Raw genomic sequence first — 14,658 nt, 5'->3', positions numbered from 1 at the left:
TCTATCGTCTTGACAGGTGAAAGCCTTCCTTGGTTGCATATTGAGTTTCATAATGTTGAAAGTATACGTTTCCGAAAGGAGGAAGCCATGTAGGACTGCAGAATGCCACGTTAATAATTTATTTGCGTTAATAATGATATTGCATTTTCAACTAGTATCCCATAATTATTATGAAACTCCTTTGATATAGTAAATCTAAAAAAAAAGTTACATAAACTAAGTCTCTGATTGGTCATGGACTAATTTAATTTTGCTATAATGAACTAGCATTCGTGAACAAGTATGATCTTCAAATACCAGGTAACTCTAATAGCCAGATAAGACTTATTTATCTTTTGACTAAACAATCTTTGCTAACTCTCTCTCTCTATCTAAGCTTTCATTTCAGTTTTCTACTTTCTACTACCTTTTTTCACCTTTTTTTTTTTTTAGTTTTCAATTAACTTCTCTAACTTCCGCAGGAGACATGCTCTTGGCCGCAGGAAACATCGCTTACCTTGGCGCCTTCACGCCCGAGTACCGTGCCGAGCAGAGTGCCAAGTGGCTTCAGGAGTGCCAGGAGCGGGGTGTGCCCTGCTCGGGGGAGTTCGTGCTCTCGCAGGTAGGGTATCACGTGTGTGTGTGTATGTGTGTGTGTGTGTGTGTGTGTGTGTGTGTGTGTGTGTGTGTGTGTGTGTGTGTGTGTGTGTGTGTGTGTGTGTGTGTTTGGGCCCCTGTGGAATTTTGGAATTGGTTAGCTTATAGTTTTTATTATGTGTGTGTGTGTGTGTGTGTGTTAAAAAGACCCGTAATTATAATCCTCCTGTAAGTATATCTATCTTTTTCCTCTCTCTCTCTTTTACTGTAATAATTACCACAATCTGTCTGTCTGTCATTTTTCTGTGTTAAACCAACCAAAACTTTTTTTTGTCGGTTCATCGTCTTTTCTCTTTCAGTTCCCTTCTCTCCATCTTCATCTTCTATATTTTTCTCCTTCTCTTCGAAAACCCACTTACCTTCTCTTATTCCATTTTCTTTTCTCTATTTCCAAACGCGTTTTCTCCTCCAACTCCTCTTTCTCCACCTCGACCTCCTCCCCCTATTTCTCCACCTCCTCTTCCTCCTCCTCCTCTACTATCCTGTATCTACTATATATAACCCAAATCCAGTTACCTTTCCCTTTTCAACTCCTTTTCTTTTTCTTCTCCACCTTCTTCTCCTTTTCCTCTTCCTCCTCCATTTCCTCCTCCACCTCCTCCTCCTCCTCCTCCTCTTCCTCTTCCTCTTCCTCCTCCTCCTCCTCCTCCTCCTCCTCCTCCTCCTCCTCCTCCTCCTCCTCCTCCTCCTCCTCCTCCTCCTCCTCCTCCTCCTCCTCCTCCTCCTCCTCCTCTCGTTCATCTCCCTCTTCCCTCAACAGGTCCTCGGAGATCCCCTTACGATCAGGGACTGGACTCTGAATGGCCTGCCAACCGACCCCTTCAGCATTGACAACGGTGTCATTATCAGGTGTGTTGGCAGACCCCTTGTGGTTCTAGTGTTTTTTTGTTTTGTTTTTTGTCATTGGTTGTTACTATGTGGTTGTTATTGTTTACATGTTGTGGCTGATTGGTGGTGATGGCGGAGGCGTTGGTGTCAATGTATCAGTGGTTTGTTAGGAGTGAAGTATATCTTTTGTTTCTTTTTTTGGTTTTGTGTATTTATTTGTACACAATAATTTCACTTATCAGAATAGCACACTCTTTCTACGTCTGAATTTGCATACCAACCTCCCTCCCCCCCCCTTAACTCTCCCCTCTCCCCCTGTAACTTCCCTTCTCCCGCCTTAACCTCCTCTCTCACCCCCTCCCTCCCCTCCCTTCCCCTCCTCTTTCCCCCCTCACCCCCCTCTCTCCCTCTCATCCACTCTTACTTACCCTCCTCCCCCTTCCCCCCTCTCACCACCTCACCTCCCCCTCTCCCCCTCCACCCTCCTCCACTCAACCTCTCCTCCTCCACCCCCTTCACTCCCCTCCACCTCCCCCCTTTCCCCCCTTCCCCCTCTCACCTACTTCCACCTCCCCCTTCCCCCCTCTCCCCCCTCTCACCCTCCCCCTTCTACCTCGCCCCCTTCTCCCCCCTCCTCACCCCCTTCAACCTCCCCTCTCCCCCATCTCCCTCTCACCATCCACCTCTCCCCCTCCCCCCTTCTCCCCCACCTCCCCCCTCCTACCCCCTCCACCACCCCCATCTCACCCCTCTTCCCCTCTTCCCCTCTCCCCCCGCCCCTAGCAACACGACGCGCTGGCCCCTGCTGATCGACCCCCAAGGGCAGGCCAACAAGTGGATCCGCAACATGGAGAAGGACAACTCGCTGCAGGTCGTCAAGCTCTCTGACCCGGACTTCATCCGCACGCTCGAGAATTGCGTCCAGTTCGGGCAGCCGGTGAGATTCTCAGATTTTGAGATTCTGTGAGAGTCTTCTGTCGTTCATTTTTTTTTCATCCTTTTTGTTATGATTATTGTTAGCATTATTATTATTATTATTATTATTATTATTATTATTATTATTATCATTAGCATTATCATTATCATCATCGTCAACGTCATCGTCATCGTCATCGTCATCATCATCATCACCATCTTCGTCATCATCATCTTCATCATCATCATCATCATCATCATCATCATCATCATATTTATTATTATTATCATCATCATATTTATTATTATTATCATCATCATCATTATTATTATCATTATTTTCCGTAGTTTTTTTTCTTCATTTTTGCATAATGAAATAATATATGACTCATTTACTTGTCCATTTACATTTGTGTTATATCTTTTTCTATGGCTATCTATTCGCCCCTTCTTTTTCCTCTCTATTACTCACTTTGTATCGATATATTTAATACATTTCTTTATTTACCTCTTTATTCTTCTCTTCCTCCCTCCATCTCTCTGTCTCCCTCCCTCCCGCTCCCTCTCTCCACCCTCATTCCTTCCACCCACCCTTCTTCCTACACTCCCTCTCCACCCTCCATCTACCCATACTCATCCCTTCCTCCACCCCACACCCCCTCCCTTCCCCCTCTCCACCCCCTACCCATCCACCCCATACCCACCCATCCACCTCCCCACCCTCATCCCTTCCTCCACCCCCCATCCACCCTACACACACCCCCATCCACCCACCCATCAACCCCCTCCCTCCCCCTCTCCACCCACCCATCCACCCCCACCCCACACACCCCCTCCCTCCTCCACTCCACCCTCCCATCCACCCATACACCCCACCCTCCCAGGTCCTCCTCGAGAACGTAGGCGAGGAACTTGACCCGATCCTCGAGCCACTCCTCCTCAAGCAGACGTTCAAGCAGAGTGGGTCCACCTGCATCAAGCTTGGGGACGCCACCATCGAGTACTCGGCGGAATTCAGGTAAGGGCGTCGCGGGAGTCGCGGGCGTGGGCGGAGAGCGTGTTGGCCTTGGGACTTTTGTTGAGGGATATGGATGGGTGGATAGGTTGAGGGATTGATATGGGTGGTGGAGGGAGGGAGGGATGGGAGGAGGGAGAGGGGGATGGGAGGAGGGAGAGGGGGATGGGGTGGGATGGGATGAGGGATGGGATGGGATGGGATGAGGGAGAGGGGGATGGGATGGGATGGGATGAGGGAGGGATGAGATGGGATGAGGGAGGGATGGGATGGGATGAGGGATGGGATGAGGGAGAGGGGGATGGGATGGGATGGGATGAGGGAGGGATGAGATGGGATGAGGGAGGGATGGGATGGGATGAGGGATGGGATGGGATGGGATGTGATGAGGGAGGGATGAGATGGGATGAGGGAGGGATGGGATGGGATGAGGGATGGGAGGAAGGGGGGGATGGGTGGAGGGAGGCATGGGAGGAGGAGAGGGGGGAGGAGGGAGAGAGAGAATGTGAGAGATAGAGAAAATGTGAGAGACAGAGAGAATGTGTGTATGTGTATGTGATAGAAAGAGAGACATATAGATAGACATATAGAGATAGAGAGAAAGAAAGAGAAAGACAGTGAGAGGTTCTAGAAATCAGAAACCTACAGAGAGAGAGAGAGAGAGAGAGAGAGAGAGAGAGAGAGAGAGAGAGAGAGAGAGAGAGAGAGAGAGAGAGAGAGAGAGAGAGAGAGAGAGAGAGAGAGAGAGAGAGAGACACCGAACGCCCCTCAGCATCGCTCTCCGCCTTCCAGAATGTACCTGACCACCAAGCTAAGCAACCCGAACTACGTGCCGGAGGTGTCAGTGAAGGTGACCCTCGTCAACTTCGCCCTCACCGGAGCCGGCCTCGAGGACCAGCTACTCGCCCTCGTCGTGGCGCACGAGAAGCCGGAACTCGAGGAGGAGAGGGTCACACTCATGCTCCAGACGGCGCAGAATAAGAAGTGAGTGATTGACAGGATTAGAACTGTTAGGGGGGGGGGAAGGCACATTGAAACGTATGTAACTTGGTTTAAATAGATATGGATATGAACTTATATTTAGATATAAACTTAAATGCATGTACTGAATCTATCTGCTTTTATGCAACATAATGTTGAGTCTTTCCAAGAGATAATATATAACGTATTTAGACATGCTTCTTTCAGTCTAGATAACTAATAAAAGGTACATCAATTTGCGTCCAGGTGAAGTATGTTATTCAAATATTTAACTTGTATTTAACGTCTTCCTATGAATGTAGATATGATATAGAGTACAAATACATTAGTTGTATAATAAAAGATATGCATTGCCCATGCTTATTGCATCTTGCGAGTTAGTATGTAACATGTTGAGAATATGAAAATAAGTGAATCAATATAGAGGGAATATAAAAAAGGGAAAATAAAGAGAATAATAAAATGATAGCATAGGACAGAGTCTGAAATAAGAAAGAATTTATATCACCAATAATTAATGATAAATATATAATGACTATCAAATAAAGGAAATAAAATAAAATATGATAACAAAAACAAACATACATTCAAAAAAATAAAACCCTAAACAGCCATGAAATACCCACCACGATATCGTTCTCATTTCTGCAACAATCCCTCACACCTCACCTTTCCCTACCCTGCACAGGAACCTGAAGGAGCTCGAGGACCGCATCCTGTCGACCCTGTCCTCCTCGAAGGGCAGCATCTTGGAGGACGAGACGGCCATCAACATTCTGAGTGACGCCAATCGCCTCGTCAAGGAGACACAGGAAAAGCAGACGATAGCTGAGGAGACGGAGAAGAAGGTGCGGGAGGAGGAGGGGAGGGGAGGGGAGGGAGGGAGGGAGTGGAGGGGAGGGGACGGGAAGGAGGGAGGATGAGGGGAGGGGACGGGGACGGGAGGGGAGGATGAGGGGAGGGGAGGGGAAGGGAAGGGAGGGAGGGGACGGGGACGGGAGAAGGAGGAGAAGAGGAGGGGACGGGGACGGGAGGGGACGAGGAAGGGAGGGGAGGGGGGAAAGGGAAAGGGGATATTTTTAGATTAGGGGGGTTGTATGGTAGGGGGTAGGGTTGGGTAGGGGGCTTGTAGATAGAGTGTTGTAGATAGGGGGAGGAGTGTGGGGACTTGTAGAGGGGGAGTTGTATGTGAGGGGAAGGGTGTGAGAGGTATTCTGTAGAGTGAGGGGTCGGGGAATAGTGGAGGAAGGGGGGAGGGAAGGGGAATATGTGAAGGAGCGGTATATGAAGTAGTAGCTCTATGTGTGTATGTGTGTTTATTTATTCTCTGTTCATTGTTTACTTTTTGTCTGTTTTTCTTTTACGTTAATTGGAAAGGGACCAATAAAACTACCATAGATAATACTGTATAAGCCCTTCTTAAGACCCTCCCCTTTTCCTTGACCGATCAACACTTTAGGATTCACAGCAGATTAATTAAAAAATAGTCACCCTACTAGGTCCTTCTTCCGTTAGCTTTATCCTTTAAATCAGCACTTCAGGATTTGAAACGGCTGGCTGAGAAACAAATACTAATGATACATATAAAAAAAACTCGATCTCAAAAAAAAAAAAAAAAAAAAAAATTATCATAACATTTTATTTCCGTTTGTTTATGTTTTGACTCACAAACCATGTTGCAACTTTCTTTCTTTCCCTCTTTCCCCTGAAGGCTAAACATGTCAAAACACAAACCACCGGGAAAAACAAAACCACTAGAACCACTAGACCCTAACTCCGGTTGAACCTTTCTTTCCTCCGCCCATTTCGCCCACAGATCAACGCCACTCGCCTCGGATACCGCCCCGTGGCCGTGACCGCTTCCATCTTGTTCTTCACCCTGAGGGACCTGGCTGCCCTGGACCCCATGTACCAGTTCTCCCTCAACTGGTTCGTCAATCTCTTCTCCAACTCGATCGACAACTCGGAGAAGGCGAGCGAGCTGCCCGACCGCCTCAACGCCCTCCAGAGCCACTTCACCCTCAGTCTCTACCACAACGTGTGCACGGGGCTCTTCGAGAAGGTCATCTATTTTTCATTTATTTATTTATTTATTATTATTTTTTGTTTTTGTTTTTGTTGGGGGGGGGGGGGCGTCTCTGCACGGGGCTTTTCGAGAAGGTCATCCTGGGAGGGTTTTTTTTTCTTTCTTTCTTTTTTTCTTTCTTTTTCTTTTTTTTTTTTGGGGGGGGGTCTGTGCACGGGGTTTTTTGGTAAAGTAATCTTGGGAGTGGTTTATTTTTGCTTTTTTTGAGGGGGGGGGGCGGCGTCTGTGCACGGGGTTCTTCGAGAAGGTCATTTTGGGAGGGTTTTTTTTTGGGGGGGGGGCTGTCTTCGGGAAGGTTAAAGGGATTTGATATTACTTTTTGTTTCCTTTTTCTCCCTTGCTTCTTCCTTTTTTTCTTTAGTATTATTTGTTACTGGCTGTTCTTTCAGAAGATTAACGTGGCAGTGGTTTATTTTTACTTCTTTTTTTCTCTCTCTCTTTCTATCTTTTCTTTCTTTATTTCATCCTTCTTTGTTACTCTCTGAGATTCTTCGAAAAGGGAATATTTGGAGTAATTTTGCTTTCATCTTTTTTTCTTTGCCTTTTTTATTTCTTTTTCGTTTGATCATTATTTGTTATTCATAGAGGTTCGTCGAAAAAAAAAATTCTCCGACTTTATGTTCTTTATGTTACAATCTGTTTGATATTGAGTTATTTATAGAGTCCTATTTGATTTGCTTTTATTTATATCTATTCGAGTATTCTCTGTATTTTTATTATGTTATTATATATTCTTCGTAAAGTTTTTTTAAACGTATTATCATTATTACCGTCTGTGTGATTTCAGTTTTTTTTCATGAAACATTCCATAACTGAATTTTGGATTATTTAGTATTCTTCTTTGGATATAGTCTATGTAATTTTAAAAAAATCTACCGAGTATTTTTATTCGCATTTCTTCAATTACTTTCATTATCATGCAGTATTTATGGGATTCGTCGAAAAGGTATTCTAGGGAAATAATCTAGATTTTAGTTATTGTTTTTTCTCTTTTTTTAATATCATGATTTTTCCTTTGTGATCATGTGTTACTTATGGATCTCCTGGAAGGGATTAGACACGCGATTTTTCTTTTCTCTTTGGTTATTTAATATTTTCAAAAAAAAAATCCATCATTGTCTACAAATAATAGGGCATTGTTATGATTTTTTTTATCAAATTTGTTTTTCAAAATTATTAATGCATTGTATTTATATTTTACTTATTTGTTTCTCATTCACTATTTTTTTTTTCTTTTTCTTTTTTTTCTTCTTTTCCTCTTTACAGGACAAGCTTGTGTTCTCCTTCTTGATGTGCGTGAACCTTCAACGCGCCGAGAAGAACGTGGACGACGCTGAATGGCTGTTCCTCCTGACGGGGGGCGTGGCCTTATCCACTGGCCCCTCCCCCAATCCTGCCCCTGATTGGTTGCCTGAGACATCCTGGCAGCAGATTCAGTGGCTTCATTGTCTTCCTTCCCTCAAGGTAGGGAGCGAGGGTGATGAGAAAGGACTGGGGCATTAGGGTCTGTGTGTGTGTGTGTGTGTGTGTGTGTGTGTGTGTGTGTGTGTGTGTGTGTGTGTGTGTGTGTGTGTGTGTGTGTGTGTGTGTGTGTGTGTGTGTGTGTGTGTGTGTGTGTGTGTGTGTGTGTGTGTGTGTGTGTGTGTGTGTGTGTGTGTGTGTGTGTGTGTGTGTGTGTGTGTGTTTCTGTATGGTCAAAAAGTAGTAATACAAATGTTCACTCATACTTCAGTGCTAATTGAAATGGAATAGTCTGCCAATATTCCAATATTTCTCGTGGGAACTCTGCTTCCTTTCACGTTCAGAATGATTTCCAACTCATACACACCTACGGACAAAATAACAATGATATATCAATAGCGAAAATATGATAATGATACCGATATAAAGAATAATAGCAGTTCTTGTAACGATGATAAAAATCGATAAGAACAACACAGTCAGCTATAACAATCACGAATGATATAGAGAGCAATACATTAATTATACACACCAATCAACAAATATAACCCCCTCCCCCCCCCCCCCTCTCACACTCCTTCAGTACCTGGTAGTTGAGTTCGCGGAGCACCTGGAGGAGTGGCGCGCCGTGTTCGAGTCCGAGACGCCGCAGAAGGAGAAGATTCCTTGCACCAAGGAGGGTGAAGAGGTGCCCCTTTCCCGTATGCAACTGCTGTGTGTCCTGCGGTGCCTGCGGCCGGATAAAGTGGTGGCCGCTGTGCAGGATTACGTGGCGGGTAAGTTTTTTTTTTTTGTTTTTTTCTTTATCTTCATTTTTTTCTCGTTTTTGCTTCTCTTGTTCCTTCGATTATGAACTGTGTCTTCTGATTTTCTTCTTATTCCTTCTTTTTTTTATCTTAATTCCTTTTTCAACTATGAATCATCATCATCTTTATTGTTTCTCCTCCTACTCTTCCTCCTTCGTTTTCTTCTCCCATCTTCTCATCTTATAATATTCTATATCTTTTTTTTTCCTTTGTCTATTTACGTCATGCACAATCCTATCCTTTCTCGCCCACCCTCTCTCTCCCCTCAGACTTTTTCTTCCAAACGAAAATCGTCAACTTCTTCTCTATTTCCTCCTCCTCCTTCTCGTCTTCCTCCTCCTCCTCCTCCTCCTCCTCCTCCTTCTTAATCTCCTCTTCCTCGTCCTCCTCCTTATCCTCATCCTCATCCTCGTCCTCCTCCTTATCCTGCTCCTCCTCCTCGTCCTCCTCCTTATCCTCCTTATCCTCCTCTTCCTCCTCCTTCCTTCATTTTCTTCTCCATCTTCTTTCGCCAAACATAACTCATTCTCCCCCATTCTCTCTCTCTCTCTCCCTCCTTCTCAGACCTCCTAGGCAAGGCGTACATCGAGGCGCCGCCCTTCGACTTGGCCCGCACCTTCGCCGACTCCCACTGCTGCCTCCCGCTCATCTTCCTCCTCACGCCCGGCGCTGATCCGACGGCGCTCCTTCTCAAGTTCGCCGAAGACCAGGTGAGTCGATAGGTTTGAGTCAGCCATGGATTTTGGTTGAGTCACTGGGTGGATAATGTATTTGGTTGAGCCACTTGATGGATAATTGTCCCTAGGACTTAACGGATTTTGGTTGAGCCTCTAGGTGAATAAGGGTCCTTAGGTGTTACGGAATTTGGTTGAGCCTCTGGGTGAATAAAGGTCCTTAGGAGTTACGGAATTTGCTTGAGCCTCTGGGTGAATAAGGGTCCTTAGGTGTTACGGAATTTGGTTGAGCCTCTGGGTGAATAAGGGTCCTTAGGTGTTACGGAATTTGGTTGAGCCTCTGGGTGAATAAAGGTCCTTAGGAGTTACGGAATTTGCTTGAGCCTCTGGGTGAATAAGGGTCCTTAGGTGTTACGGAATTTGGTTGAGCCTCTGGGTGAATAAGGGTCCTTAGGTGTTACGGATTTTGGTTGAGCCTCTGGGTGAATAAGGGTCCTTAGGTGTTACGGAATTTGGTTGAGCCACTGGGTGAATAAGGATCCTTAGGAGTGACGGAGTTTGGTTGAGCCTCTGGGTGAATAAGGGTCCTTAGGTGTTACGGAATTTGGTTGAGCCACTGGGTGAATAAGGATCCTTAGGAGTGACGGAGTTTGGTTGAGCCTCTGGGTGAATAAGGGTCCTTAGGTGTTACGGAATTTGGTTGAGCCACTGGGTGAATAAGGATCCTTAGGAGTGACGGAGTTTGGTTGAGCCTCTGGGTGAATAAGGATCCTTAGGAATTACAGAATTTGGTTGAGCCTCTGGGTGAATAAGGGTACTTAGGTGTTACGGAATTTGGTTGAGCCACTGGGTGAATAAAGGTCATAAAAGTTCCTTTAAATCTTAAAATCTAATTAATCACGGCTTTTGTGGACTCGACTCAGTTAAATCAAAACTTTGACCGAATACAAACAATTAAAAATCTAAAACATCCCAACCCTCCCCCCACCTCACCCCCACCCCCCGACAGGGCATGGGCGGCGAGCGTCTGCAGAGCGTGTCCCTTGGCCAGGGGCAGGGACCCGTGGCTAGGAGACTCATCGAGGAAGGAGTTAGGATCGGCACTTGGGTCCTCCTGCAGAACTGTCACCTCGCCAAGTCCTTCATGCCACAGTTGGAAAAGGTAAGGAGATTCTCTCTCTCTCTCTCTCTCTCTCTCTCTCTCTCTCTCTCTCTCTCTCTCTCTCTCTCTCTCTCTCTCTCTCTCTCTCTCTTTTATCAAATTTGTCATATTGATATTGTTTGTAATTTTGTTATCTTTATTTATTTATTTGCTTCTTGTAAATCCTGTAACTTTAATCGGCACTTCTTTTTCTCTCCTCCTTTCTTCTATCCATCCATCTTTTCCCCTCCCTCCTTCCCTCACTTTAATTGCTCCTTATTCCCTCCTTTTACCTTTCCCCCTACCCATCTCTCCCTGTCCCCTTCCCGTCTTCCTATTCTCTCCCTCCCTCTTCCCCGTTTTCCTATCCTCTCTCTCCTATCCTTTTCTTCCTCCCATCCTCTCCCTCCCCCTCTCCTATCCTTCTTTTCATCCCTTTTATTTACCCTCCAATTTTCTCTCTTCCTCTCTCATATCTTAATCTCCCTCCCTCCCTCCCCTCCCCTCCCACTCACACCCCCTCACTCATCCCCTTCCCCTCTCCCTCCCATCTCATCCCATCCTATGTAATCCCATGTCCTCCCTTCCCCATACACTCTCGCCCCCTCACCCACCCCCTCCCCCTCTTCCTTACATTCCCTCCCATGTCCTCCCCTCCCCTCCCACTCTCACTCCCTCACCCACCCCTATCCTCTCCCTCTACCCCACTTCCCCTCTCCCACCCCATCCCCTCACCTACCCCCACCCCCTCTCCCTCTGCCATCCCCTCCCTCTACCACACTTTCCCTCTCCCTCCCACCCCACCCCCTCACCCACCCCCACTTCCCCTCCCTCTACCCCACTTCCCCTCTCCCACCTCACCCACCCCCTCACCAACCCCATCCCATCCCTCTCACCCACCCCTACACCCTCCCTTTACCCCACTTCCCCTCTCCCTCCCACCTCTCCCTCTCCCCCTCCCTCTCCCCTCTCCCCACCCCCCAGCTATGCGAGGAACTCAACCCGGAGACCACCCACGCTGACTTCCGCATCTGGCTGACGAGTTACCCGTCCGCGCACTTCCCCGTGTCCGTGTTGCAGTCGAGCATCAAGATGGTTACCGAACCACCGAAGGGCCTGAGGGCTAATCTGAGGAGGTGAGTGGAGTGAGGGGGAGTGGGTGGGGGGGTGGGGGGTGAGGGGAGTGGGTGGGGGTGAGGGAGGGAGGGAGTGGTGGTGGTGGGGAGTGGATGGGGGGGGGGAGAGGGGGGTGAGGGGAGTGGGGGGGTGATGAGGGAGGGGGGAAAGGAGGTTGGAAGGGAGGGAGGGAAGGAGGGAGTGGTGATGAGGGAGGGGGAAAGGAGGTTGGAAGGGGCGAGGGAGGGAGGGAGGGAGTGGTGGTGGTGGGGGTGAGGGGGAGGTGGTGACGACGGGGAGGGGGGAAAAGAGGTTGGAAGGGTGCGAGGGAGGGAGGGAGTGGTGGTGGTGGGGGTGAGGGGGAGGTGGTGATGAGGGAGGGGGAAGGGAGGTTGGAAGGGCAAGGGAGGAAGGGATCTAAAATGGACAGCCAGTTATCTGAGGAGGTGAGTGGTGGTGGTGTGGGTGGCGGGTGAGGGGAGTGGGGGGTGATGAGGAAGATAGGATGACGGGAGAGATAAGAAAGAGGGTGAGGGAGGAATGGAGGGAGAAATTCAGGGATGAGGATGAGGAGCTGCGGGGGGGGGGGTAGATAATTAGGCAGAGGGAGGAGGAATGGAAGGCTGGGGGGGAAAAAGAAGTAAGTAGAGATAAAGAAGGGTGAAAGGAGGATGCGGGGAAGAAAGAAAGAGAGGGAGTTGGGGGAGGTGAGGAAAGGGTGAAAGAACGAATGGAGTCGAAGGTAAAGAGGATAAAAAAATAGACAGAGTGATAGAGAGAAAGGGAAGAATAATCAATAGATATTTCCAGATGATTCAGTATAACGAACTTTAACTAACTTTTTTTTTCCTTTACCTCCCCCCCCACCATCCCCCCGCTAGACTATACCTAGCAGACCCCCTGTCGGAGCCGGACTTCCTCACCGGCGAAGGTTCATCCGAGAAATTCCGTCGACTCGTCTACTCGCTCTGCTTCTTCCACGCCGTCGTGCAGGAGCGCCGTCTCTTCGGGCCGCTCGGATGGAATGTCCCGTATTCCTTCTCCGACACGGATCTAAGGATCTCCTCCCAACAGCTGAGGAACCTCATTGGATCCTATGTGGTAAGAAGGAGGAAGAGGGTGGGACGAAGGGGAGGTCCCGTTTTCTTTTGGGTGGGAGTTCGACGAGGCGAGGGGGGACTTGAATAAATTTTTGAGGGTTGACCAAACTATGGATTCCTTGTATGTAGGGTCATGCTAGTGTCAAAATGCAGAGGGACTTATTAACTTTGTTTTGAGACTCAATGGTAATTCAGATTGACTTAAATCATGATTTAATAAAATTTGGAGTCCTTGTATATATGGGGTTTGATCATGCTAGCTTTAAAGTCCATAGGAATTTTAAAAAACTGAGTTTTTTGAGTAATTGGCTGTTATTAGGAAAAACTCATTCTGGCAGAGGCCAGAACAGTGGCTGTGTATTTATGTTTGTGTGTATATATATATATATAATATATATATATATATATATATATATATATATATATATATATATATATATAATATATATATATATATATATTTATATAATATATATATATATATATATATATATATATATATATATATAGATATATATATATATATATATAATATATAAATGTATATATATAATATATATATATTATGTGTATATATATACATATATATATATATATATATATATATATATATATACATATATATATATATACATATATATATATATATATACATATATACATATATACATAAACACACACACTCACACACACACACACACACATACATATATGTATATATATATATATATATATATATATATATATATGTATATATATACACATAATATATATATGTATATGTATATGTATATGTGTATCTATGTATGTACGTGTGCATATATAGATGAATAAATATAAATATATGTATAAATCATTTACATATATATATATATATATATATATATATATATATATATATATATATTATATATATATATATATGTATACATATAAATGTGTGTGTATGTGTATGTATGTATAGTATGTATGTATGTATAAACATATGAATATAAATACATATACAAATTATATATATGTATGTATATATATATATATATATATATATATATATATATATATATGTTGTGACTCGATAACCATACACTTTGTATAAAAAATAAACAAAGGTAAGTATCTTACAATGTCCGTTCCAATTAGAATAAATCAATATAAACTTACAGCTTTAAACATCTTTTCTTCCTCATATGATAGATTAGAAATTAGCACAATTAATGTTTTTTTAATATTGCATTATAAATAGGATATGGGCTTGTATTTTACTATATAAATTTATATGCTCTATTTTTAACCACTTTATTCAAGGGATGATTAAATTTGTAATAGGCACTGACTTTTTTCCATAGCTGTTAGAATATGAACTATGTGAGTGTGTGTGTGTGAGAGAGAGAGAAAGAGAGAGAGAGAGAGAGAGAGAGAGAGGAATAGAGAGAGAAAGAGGGATATCTTTATCTATCTATCTATCTATATATATATATATATATATATATATATATATATAGAGAGAGAGAGAGAGAGAGAGAGAGAGAGAGAGAGAGAGAGAGAGAGGGGGGGGAGGGGAGAGAGTAAGGAAAAGGGAGAGAGAGAAAATAAAAGGAAAATGAAATGAGAGGTAGATAGAGTGAGAGAAAAGAGGAAAGGGAGCGAGAGAGAGAGAGAGAGAAAGAGAAAGAGTGAGAGAGAGGGTGAGAGAGAGAGAGAAAATGGCAGAGTGAATGTGTGCGCTCATTTAGGTTGCATGTGTATATATATACAACAGAATGCAATGACCCTATTTTGCAATGGGATGGAAAACGAAAAACGTAAGTAACATAAACTTGACATAGAATAGATACTCCTAATCATTTTCTTTATAAACTTTAATGTTATTTTATCAGACTGGGATTATCTATCTCTTCT

The 14,658-nt window shown here is 44.8% G+C and overlaps 1 protein-coding gene across 1 annotated transcript in view; it reads left to right on the top strand.

The window, feature by feature from the left end:
- The window catches only part of Dhc36C (Dynein heavy chain at 36C), a 77,303-nt gene that overhangs the window by 48,986 nt on the left and 13,659 nt on the right, over positions 1 to 14,658 (top strand). The window contains exons 60-72 of the mRNA XM_086535829.1: positions 462 to 601; positions 1,397 to 1,485; positions 2,248 to 2,401; positions 3,264 to 3,397; positions 4,187 to 4,378; positions 5,064 to 5,223; positions 6,192 to 6,437; positions 7,728 to 7,925; positions 8,506 to 8,698; positions 9,293 to 9,438; positions 10,412 to 10,564; positions 11,528 to 11,679; positions 12,541 to 12,760. Coding sequence (XP_086391955.1) covers positions 462 to 601; positions 1,397 to 1,485; positions 2,248 to 2,401; positions 3,264 to 3,397; positions 4,187 to 4,378; positions 5,064 to 5,223; positions 6,192 to 6,437; positions 7,728 to 7,925; positions 8,506 to 8,698; positions 9,293 to 9,438; positions 10,412 to 10,564; positions 11,528 to 11,679; positions 12,541 to 12,760 — 2,177 coding nt within the window. The remainder of the gene's footprint in view (positions 1 to 461; positions 602 to 1,396; positions 1,486 to 2,247; positions 2,402 to 3,263; positions 3,398 to 4,186; positions 4,379 to 5,063; positions 5,224 to 6,191; positions 6,438 to 7,727; positions 7,926 to 8,505; positions 8,699 to 9,292; positions 9,439 to 10,411; positions 10,565 to 11,527; positions 11,680 to 12,540; positions 12,761 to 14,658) is intronic.

Source organism: Penaeus japonicus, unplaced genomic scaffold, assembly GCF_977035675.1.
Source record: "Penaeus japonicus unplaced genomic scaffold, GWHDUDI00000001_assembly GWHDUDI00000004, whole genome shotgun sequence".
Lineage (NCBI taxonomy): Eukaryota > Metazoa > Arthropoda > Malacostraca > Decapoda > Penaeidae > Penaeus > Penaeus japonicus.
This window is presented reverse-complemented; position numbering and strand designations above follow the sequence as displayed.